General features: G+C 41.6%; 1 protein-coding gene across 3 annotated transcripts in view; it reads right to left on the reverse strand.

The window, feature by feature from the left end:
* The window catches only part of LOC105939081 (prenylcysteine oxidase-like), a 38,386-nt gene extending 28,913 nt beyond the window's left edge, over positions 1 to 9,473 (reverse strand). For 2 of the 3 annotated variants that reach the window (XM_036142949.1, XM_036142948.1), the window contains exons 1-4: positions 9,142 to 9,472; positions 6,347 to 6,553; positions 5,049 to 5,223; positions 273 to 484 (exon numbers count right to left, since the gene is read on the reverse strand). In XM_036142949.1, coding sequence (XP_035998842.1) covers positions 273 to 484; positions 5,049 to 5,223; positions 6,347 to 6,553; positions 9,142 to 9,250 — 703 coding nt within the window. In that variant the 5' untranslated portion in view covers positions 9,251 to 9,472. Of the gene's footprint in view, positions 1 to 272; positions 485 to 5,048; positions 5,224 to 6,346; positions 6,554 to 9,141 lie in introns of all 3 variants that reach the window. The other variant, XM_036142950.1, reaches the window with a different exon arrangement.
* Between the last annotated feature and the right edge of the window lie 744 nt (positions 9,474 to 10,217).

Genomic DNA, 10,217 nt, shown 5'->3' on the forward strand with positions numbered 1-10,217 from the left:
ACACTTTCCTGTTCTCCGGGTCCCACTGCCCCCCCCCCCCCCCCCCCCCTCCTTTCACCTCTCTTTCCCCTCCTCATCTCTGAACTTCCAGCTTCCCTCGCGCTCATTTCCCCGCTTCTCTCTTCCTTCCCCCGCTGAGCTGACCTATATCAGCGGCGACGTGGGTGCTTATGTCACGCTGCCTCCTAAACTCGCCGCCACCAGTTCCTGTCCTGTCGCTTCCCCTGCTCATCATCTCCTCCTCCTCCTCCTCCTCTTCGCACTGAGCTGACCTACAAAGGCGGGGATGCTGACGTTCTGTCCGTAGTTGACCCGCATGACGGGGGCGATGACCTCGTCGATGAAGCGCTGCGACACGCCCAGCTCCAGCAGCGAATCGGAGAGCGGCCTTCTGGTCATGTTGATGAAGCCGCTGCCGCCCAGGGAGTCCAGGAGCTCCTCCACGGAGCTGAAGGCGTAGCCGTGAGCCTGGTACTTATAAATCCTACACAGTCAGAGAACAAATCAGCAGACAAATCTGGAAAACACTGGCCAGCACTTTGCTCTCGTTCCTGTCCGAAACGATCAATTAACTATGCGGAATAAAAAGGAGTGAAAAGCTCAAGAAATGAGGAGTGATGGAGATATACTGATAGATCTCGTCCTAAAGGGAGGACACAGATTAATTCTGAGGCTGGTAAAGGTTTCAAAACAGCTAAGGAGACGTCTCTTTTATGACTGAATGAATCTGTAGTTTCTTTATCTTAAAAAAATGTATTTCTCTTTATTCATTTCCTCCATGCGGATGCTTTGGTAGATTCAGGCAGACCTAAAGCTCGGCGTGTGACACAGCAGCTTAGGGCGTTCCAGTGATTTAAGCTGTAGACGTTTCAGGCACATGATGAAGACTGTAGCAAGCAAGTCAAACTGTCCCACATTAGCAGATATAGTTGCCAAATATCCAAAATGCTTGATTTAAAAAGTGAAAAAAAAAGAAAAGAAATGAGATTAGGTATGATAAATCAGTGAAAGATCATATGTGTGGAATCCATCTTTATGCTAGTGAAGATTCTCAGTCATCCAGGTCATGGTCATTCCAAAAAAAAACAAGTAAAAAAAACAAAACAACTGGACTTGTTTTTTTTGTAGTTGAAGACGTTTCGCTTCCTCTCCAGGAAGCTTTCTCAATTCAAAAAGTCTGGAGTAATGATGAGTAACAAGCTTTATACTACTGCCTAACAAAGGCCTTGTAATGGCTTAGATAACATGCAAATACAACAGAAACAGGTCCACTCCTTAGTAATGGGCGGTCGTTAAAGACATTTAGCCAGCAGATTGAACAGAAACTGGTCCACTCCTCTGTAACGAGGAGTCGTTAGGGTTGTTATTGGCCTGGTTTAAAGGAATGATGTTTTGATCACCCATATGAGGGTGAGAACTGAGGTGATGATTGGCCAGAATTAACCCTATAGCTGTATTATAGGTTTTTGAGAGTTGGAACCTAAGGCCTCTTCCTCTGTTTAAGGTTGGTTTCTCTCTCTTAACGAGGAAGGAAATGAGTGAGGAGGCGCGGTCGACCCCGCTACTAGGTGTGACGCCGTCTTTCAAGAGCTGTGATTGGTTGATAGCGCAAGAATTTAAAAAATGCGGTCGTAGTGATCAATTTAGCAAAATTGTCCAACAGCATCAATATGTTTGAACGGACCTTATTTATAACCTCGTCATTCATTTGATTTGCGTATTTATTTTTACTCGTCAGCGGTCAAAAGCGAGGAGATGGCATTATCACGCAATAAAGAAAATGCTTTCTCAACTCTTTATATTCTTTGTAAGGTTCACCACTTTTTATTCATGATTCAATATTTTTCCTAATATGTGTTTACCCTCAATAAAATGATCAATTTCCCGTCTATGGGGATGATAAAGTTTATCTTATCTTATAACCGTATGATTGTTATAGAAGTTTATGTGCTTATTTCATCTACTGTTTAGCCGGTGGATCAGCCAATCAGCTCTCTGTGTTTCCACCGTAGACACTCTTAGGCTCGCTAAAAGTCCTCCTCACTACTCCTAAATTCAAAGAAAAATCTTAGAATTTCTTGAAATTCTACAATTTCTCCTAAAATGACGTCACTAAGAGTTACTTATTGTCTGAGGAATCTTCGTGCATACGGGCACCGATGAATAAAAATGCAGATATGAAGGAACGATTCATGTAGCAACACGAACTTACGGGACGCCTAAAAGACACAACACATCCCGACCAATTCTGATATTTGGTTTTAGTTTGGTTAGTAACATATAATTCTTAGTTTAAGAAAAAGGATCATGCAGATGTGTCTGTGTGCTGCAAAACCTGATTTTTATATGTCACAAATGAAAGTCTGAAATGTGGTTTGCATTCGCACCCAGTGAATAAACACTGTGTGAAACCACATTTTGCTACGGTTACAGATGCAAGGCCTTTTGTGGCGTCTTCACCAGCGTTGCACAGCTAGATACTGACAAGTCTGATTCTTAATGAGATTTAGGTCCTGACTTTGTCAGGCCGGACGCACGACTAAGCTTTGATTTAAGGTCCCTGCCCTGCTGGAAGGTATTCCTCCGCCCCGGTTTTAAACGTCTGCAGCCAGCGGCCATCATCACCGTGTTTCACCGTGGGATCGGCGTGCTCAGGATTAACGGCTCATTGTCACAACGACAGCGAGTCTGTAGAAGCTGCTAAATGCTCAACCCTGCAAAGTGCTGTTTTTGCCGCATGTGTGCATCGTGCGCACGTTTGTGCATGCAAGCGTAACAGCGGGGGCGATGCACAACATTATACGTGCAAGTAGGGAGCTGTCTGTAAAAGTGATCCACCGTCCTGCATGGTCGTTTGAGTTAACGGGGACATAACCTGCTTTTAAACGCTTTCCTTTTCACCTTTCCATCATTCAGTTGTGGTCTATATAAAGTGGAACGGCAGCGCTTTTGGTCTAAATTCCTCATTATTGTGGCGCCACACCCCGTTCAGCCATTTTTGGGGAACGCTGGGGGACGGTGTAATGACTTGTGCGGGTTAATACACCCAACAACAGAACATTTTCCCTTATTCGCCACATTGGTTAGCTGGAAGCCAATGACCTTGTTTAGCAGCTAAAGCAGCAAATGTGACGTTATTGTTCAAAAATCATAATATAGAACTTGAAAAATTATGACCCAAAATAAAAAAAAATAAAGATATCTACACAGCTCCTGAACAGACTACATTAAAATAAAATTAAAAAAGTGGATTTTTGCATGATATATCCCCTTTAACAGCTAATATAGTCTTGCTACTCTTTCATAAAAGCCAAATATTTGCAGAACACAGCCAATAGCTATGGTTCTGCAGCTCCTCCAGGGTTAGTACTGGGCCTCTCAGGTGCTTCTCTGATAAATGCTCACCTCGCCCCGCCCTGTCAGAGGAGATGGACGTCCATATTTTAGTAGAATTGTAGTCATGCCATCCTTTTAATTTTAGGATTTTAGATTAGAAATCATCATTTGTTTAACCAAAAGTTGAGATGTTGTCTCATAACCCAGCCCCGCTTTAAATTTGAGATATGTTTTTAGATTTTCAAAATGTAAAAAAAATAAATAAATAAAAACTAGAAAAGGATGCATCACTTTTGTTTCACTTAATTATCCAGACTGATGATGTGCAGCACTCTCCGTTCTGCACATCATCAATCTGGTACCGCCCCCATTGAATCCATTTGGGGAAAGGAGGGACGTTCAGCAGAACTCTCCAAGCTGATTGGGCGGAGCGACGCCCGGGGCCCGCCTACCCACGGCAGGTTTTAGCCAATCACGTTATCAAATGAAAACGTGAGCAGCAGACGTCCTGAGAAACCACAAGAAGGTAAGCTGGTCAGGCACTTATAAAACGGATGTGACAGCAGCAGCTACGCGGGCTCAACCGAACTTGCTTTTCATCGCACCGGCATGTCCCGCCTTAAACCAAAATACTGCAACGTGATTGGCCCAAACCGTTTTTTTTTGTTCGGACACTAACAGTTGAAGCCGGAGCGGGACAAGATGGATTCTCGTGTGTTTGTGAACGCACAGATACCGCGAGAATTCACTTTGCAGGCAGAGTTAGGTTTTCCTGCCAGTGACAAAAAGGCGACTACACAGCAAAGCTTTGATGTTTCAAGTACAACTGCGATGACTTGGCAAGAAGCTAACCTGACTCATGCCAGATGTATTTCGTTCCGCCTAGCTCCACTCACATACATCTGGGACATCGCCCGTTGAAAGTAATTTCTTCAACCAATTTTATTGTTCAGCCAATCAGGACGCAGGGCTGGAGTTTCATGGATGTGACGTAGTGGAGACGCGACCATGACGTGAGACTGTTTTGATAGCAATGGCAGCTCGTCGAGGAAGCAAGCGTTAACATTGATGCTGCTATTTCTTCCGTGTTGTCCAATCTACCTAATATTGTTTCATTAAAAGAACATCAGAGAACGCCTCTGAAGGCTTTTGTTGGTGGAAACCATGTTTTCGCCCTTCTCCCGACCGGATTTGGCAAGTTTTGTTTGGCAAGCGGTTAGCCGCTAACCGTTAGCGGTTAGCGGCTAACCGTTAGCGGTTAGCGCGAACCATGTTAGGAGGCCTTTAGTCCTCAACGCGGTCGGCCCGGGATCGACTCCGACCCGCGGCGCTTTGCCGCCTGTCTTCCCCCCTCTTCCTGTCAGCTCACTGTCAATAAAATGCGTGCCTCTAGAGCCACAAACACATTTAAAAAAAACAAAAAAGTTTTTGTTTTCCTGCGTCGCTCTCACAGCGTCACGGGTTGGCTTCGGTGTGAGTGGTTGAAATAGCACGTCGATAAAGATGACAGACAAGTGGCTTATCCAATCATATGCAAGAATTTTTGATAAGGCCCAGCCTTCAATAAAGGCAATTCCTATGGCGGTGTCCCAGATGTATGTGAGTGGAGCTAGGCGGAGCGACATGCGTCTGGCTTGAGTCAGGTTAGCAAGAAGCTGCTGAGGGTGAACAACAAGCAGCTATATTAACAATTTTTTTTTTTTTAGCTTTACCTCATAAACTTCTCCATGATTTCCTCCACCCACATCTGCAGCCGTATGAAGCTGATTCCATAGCGCCACCACAGGCGAAACAGGTCCAGCAGGTACCAGTCGGTCTCCTCCAGAATCACCTCCTCGCCGTTGAAAACGGCCGTCTTTCCTGCCACGTTACGCCGATACTTCAAACCTTCGGGGGGGACAAACATGCACAAATAGATGAGAGGAGAAATTTGATCTTCTTGGCCTTTGGCGAGTTTTGCTTTGTCATTTATAAAAAGCGAAGATAACGAGAGGACAGGGTAGAGGCTTTGTGAACGAGACTCAATGTGAGAACAGAAAAGACAATAAAAATGCTCCCGTTGCATATCGCTGCCATTATAAAAACCATCGTCCTCCTTTCCTGCCTTGTGTCTAAACCAGTGGTGTCCAAACTTTTCACCTATTGGGTCAAAGTTGTTAAATCGAAAGCGCTTGAGAGACAAAAAATGACAAAACATAACCAAAAATGCTAACCCTCCCTTGCAGAATATGATCATTTTGAGAAAAGTAAATGAATTCCAATCAGATTTTAATGCACCAAAGTCTGCATCTGAGTAAAAGTCGCCCTATTTACTAGGAAAGTAAAGCGAAATTAAAAAGTGGGTCCCTGAGCAAGACCCTTAACCCCTTATTTCGCCCCAGGCACTGCACCCTGGCAGCCCACTGCTCCCCAAGGGGGTTAGGGTTAAATGCAGAGAACAAATTTCACTGAAATGTACAATGCAATGACAATAACGATGATTATCATTATTTAAAGACAAATGTGTGTTGTATTGAATGTTCAATTGTAAGATTTTGACTTGTCTATAATGAATTTACCCCAATTAAAATCAAAAAGTTTCCATCTGCAAAAAGCCACACTACAAAAACGGATCTAAAAATAATTAAAATGTTCTTAAAGTTAAGAGTATTTATCTTTGATTTGAGCAGGTAAATAAGATTATCTGCCAATGGAATGAGTATTTTTACCCCTAAAATAAGATAATTAGACATCCTGCACTTGAAATAAGATGATTGAGATAAATTGTTCCTATTTTAAGTGCAAAAATCTTATTCCATTGGCAAATCATCTTATTTACCTGCTCAAATCAAGGACAAATACACTGATTTTAAGAACATTTTAATTATTTCTAGTTCTCTTTTTGCAGTGGCGCCAGCGCTGGTTCGGCCAAATCTTTCTTGAAATTCAGTTGGAGGGCCGCACAAAATCAGCCAAGGGGCCACGAATTGGCCCCCGGGCCACAGCTTGGACACCCCTGGTCTCAACTCACCAAGCTGTTTGACAAACTCCTGCATGTGCAGGTTGAGGGAGTGAATGATGGACCCTCCAGACTCATATTCGTTGTGGTTGACGGTCACGGTGGCCAGACGGCCTCCGACCTCGCCCTTCTCGAACACGTCCACCTGCACCTCGGGGCCGAAGTGCTGTCGCAGGAAATGCGCCGTAGCGCTGCCTCCTATCCCCGCGCCGACCACAGCTGCAGCGCACAGGACAGAGAAAGGCGGGCATAAGGATATCTGCATCGTTTAAACACATCTGAAATCAAATGAGGATCAACTCATCAGCTTAAAGTGGTCTTTTTTTATTTTTTAACCCCCAAAAAAACCCTTAAAAAACATCTTGTATAGTCTCTCTTTAGGTCAATAAACATCTGTATGAAAGGTGGATAAACTGAAAAGATTCATCAGCAATATCTGCTATATTTAAGCAACTTGAGACACTCATAATGACAAGATTACAAAAAGCCTCGATTGTTACAGTGCCGTGGGAAAGACTTTGACTAGGCCACTCTAAAACCTTAACTTACTTTTTTCATTTTCATTATTTCCAAGCTATTCAAAAGGCGGACCTGTTTTGACCCGAACTCCTCCACTTTTGGCAAAGACTGATCCCTCGTTTTAGAGTTAAGAACTAGCGCCTCAGACTTAAGAGTAGCCGAATCTATTTAATACACTGTCCTACAACCAGTGCAATAATCCTGATGTAGTGACTTCTGCTGCTATCATCACCTGAACATAAGTCAGCCCACATGTATGTATGTATGTATGTATGTATGTATGTATGTACAAATGTATTCAATGTATATGCACGTACATACGCGTAGGTGCGTATGTAAGTAGGCGCATAGATATATGTATATATTTAAGTATATAGATATGTTTATATATATATATATATATATATATATATATATATATATATATATATATATATATATATATACCACTAAGAATGTAAATGAGACATCATATGCCCATTCCTATTTCCTTTTTTTTGTATTTTTTTGGTATTCTTTCTGATCCATTGTATATATGAAGATTCACTGTATATAATTGAATGCACCTTCCCTACTCTGCACCTTCTTGTATGAGCCGATGTGACGAGTGAATTTCTCCATTGTGAGATCAATAAAGACTATCTTATCTTATCTTATCTTATCTTATCTCATCCCTGCTGCAGAAAGGGAACGAAATATAAGTAAAACTTTCTCGAAATGAATGTATGTGTCCTTGATCTGAGCAGGTAAATAAGATTATCTGCCAGCAGAATGAGTATTTTTACCCCTAAAGTAAGATAACTAGATATATTCCACTTGAAGCAAGATGATGGAGATGAGTCGTTCCGATTTCAAGTCCAAAAATCTCATTCCATTGGCAGATCCTCTTATTTGTCTGGTCAAATCAAGGACAAAGCCACTCATTTCAAGTAGACTTTACTTCATTTTAGTTTCCCTTTCTGCAGTGTGTCGACTTCTAAGCACCAGAGCCTGCTGGAGGCCGAGGCTTAAAGGCGCCGACAGAAACGGATCATCTGCAAAAAGCAAGGATGAGTCCTTAAGAGCCTCTCAGAGCCTGTATGGAAGCGTGGTAAACAGAACGCCATTGTTGAGCCAAAGCCCTTTTTACAGCTTGCCAAGAGCCGCTGAGGGGACGTCACCAACATGTGGAAGAAAATGCTCTGCACAGATAAGATTACTTTACAAAAGAACTTTTTAATTTTAAGGCTAAAGCTTGTTTTATTTCCCTTTACTCGCTTTTTTTTCCCCCTCCTGTAGCACTTGGACATTTTAAAATGCAATGTGCGTTATATATTTAAGAACTAGAACTGCGATTAGTTATCAGCGTAGAAGCTTTAATGTCTTTGTATTCTTGGGTACTATGAAACGTTTTTAAACGACAATTCCAGGGGCAGCCACAAAGCCTAATAATTAAATAAGGCAGATAAATGACTTAACAAATATAACACATTAGTAAAAATTAGGACTTCCGGAAAATTTCCCTCACATCGCGACCCTTCATCATCCTCAACAACACCGTCTACTGTGGGTCACTTCCGGGTCCTGAGAATCATCCGTTTTCAGGACATGAGGTGGTCCTCGTGTCCTGAAAACGGAGGACATGAGGACACTAGAAGGCAGAGACTGCACTTCTGGCAGCAACTCAATACAATCACATTAGCCACTGGTCATCTTCTAAAGTCAAAATGCTTGATTGTGCACATAACCATGGCCAAATAAAGATTTCTGTGGGTTTAAGTGAAGTGAGGGATGTGAAAAGGGGTCATTGGATCTTTTGGGCCCCTGGAAGAAGACATCAGTGGATCTCATCCAGGTGCTGAAGATTTATTTGATTTATACATTATTATTGTAATTTTGTACCTAAATCCAACTGCAATTAATACAGATTCACACGTTTGTGGATTTAATTTATAAAAAGCGGGAAACCTTGTTTAATTTTTCTCTCCACCTCATAATTATGCACTTCGTGTCGGTTCATCGCAGTGATTTCCATTAAAATTAGCAGTATTGCATGGAATAGGTGAACTAGTTAAAATGTTGGTTTTTAAAGTTGATAAAATGCTGGTCAGGCAGCTATTAGCGGCAATATCTCTTCATCTTTCAGAAATAAGCTGCCAACCAGAAACCCCCTTTGGTCACTGAAGGTACCAGCATGACATGGTTCTGATTCTGACCCTCTCTCTCGTAGCGCCGCCTCTGCTGCTAGCCGCCATTGCTACAATCCTTCCGTGTTTTACTCATCTATGGGTGTTATCAGTTCCTCTTACCGATTCTCGACGGCGGGGTGCCGTCTTCCTGAGCGGGCGTCTCCGGGTTCCCCACAGCGCAGTAGGCCGCCAGTACCACGGCGATGAGCGGGAGCTGAAAGCCGTTCATAACGGGCTGGGAGCAGCACCGATGGGGGGGAGAGACGGGTCAGCGAGTACGGCAAAGCACCAGGTTAGGTTCAGGTTATCTCTCCTCTGTCGTTTGGATGGACATGTTTTAAATTAATAAGATTTGGAGTTCTACCGAGAAGCAAATGAGCAAATTATGGTTCACAAAGGAGTGCAACTTGAGCGATGCGGCGCCATCCGGGTGGGTCCGCATCATTTATGTAGCCGGCGTAGTTATCAGGGACCACCACGTTGGTGGAGCTTGTAAGCGCTTCAAAAAGTCCTTACAAATAAGGAAGCGTAGTACAAGATAATACAATTTTAGGAAATATTAAAATGTTTTAACTCATTCTAAAGTATCCCTTCAAATAATTTGATTCCTGTGATTCCATTCTCCATTAAACGGACACTCACCCATTTAAATTTAAACCAAACACGTTTGCAGCGTTTGCTCCACCCGGTTACCGACCCTACATATTAACATAAAAATTAAAATTAATGCATATATAATTTACTTATTTATCATCTTTCATTTGAAAAAAAAAAAAAAATCACAAATATATTGCATTGACGTTGTCCTGAGCTGTCGATCTGATTAGTCTGTAATGGATTTGATTGTGCAGATTAACCAGATGTTAGGGTCTATTTTATAAGATAAACTTTATTGATCTCACATTGGAGAAATTCACATGTGAGCTACACGGACAGTTTGTAATTATTGGCGGAAGGCAGCACCAGAAAAAAAAAAAAAAAAAAAAAAAAAAATTTATATATATATATATATAAAATATATATATATATATATATATATATATATATATATATATATATATATATATATATATATATATATATATATATATAAATTATTTATATATATATAATTATTTATATAAATATAAATTATATATATATATATATATATATATATAAATTACATTGAATTAATGTAAAATAATTTCAATAAT

The sequence above is a fragment of the Fundulus heteroclitus genome, chromosome 11, assembly GCF_011125445.2.
Source record: "Fundulus heteroclitus isolate FHET01 chromosome 11, MU-UCD_Fhet_4.1, whole genome shotgun sequence".
NCBI classification, from domain to species: Eukaryota; Metazoa; Chordata; class Actinopteri; order Cyprinodontiformes; family Fundulidae; genus Fundulus; species Fundulus heteroclitus.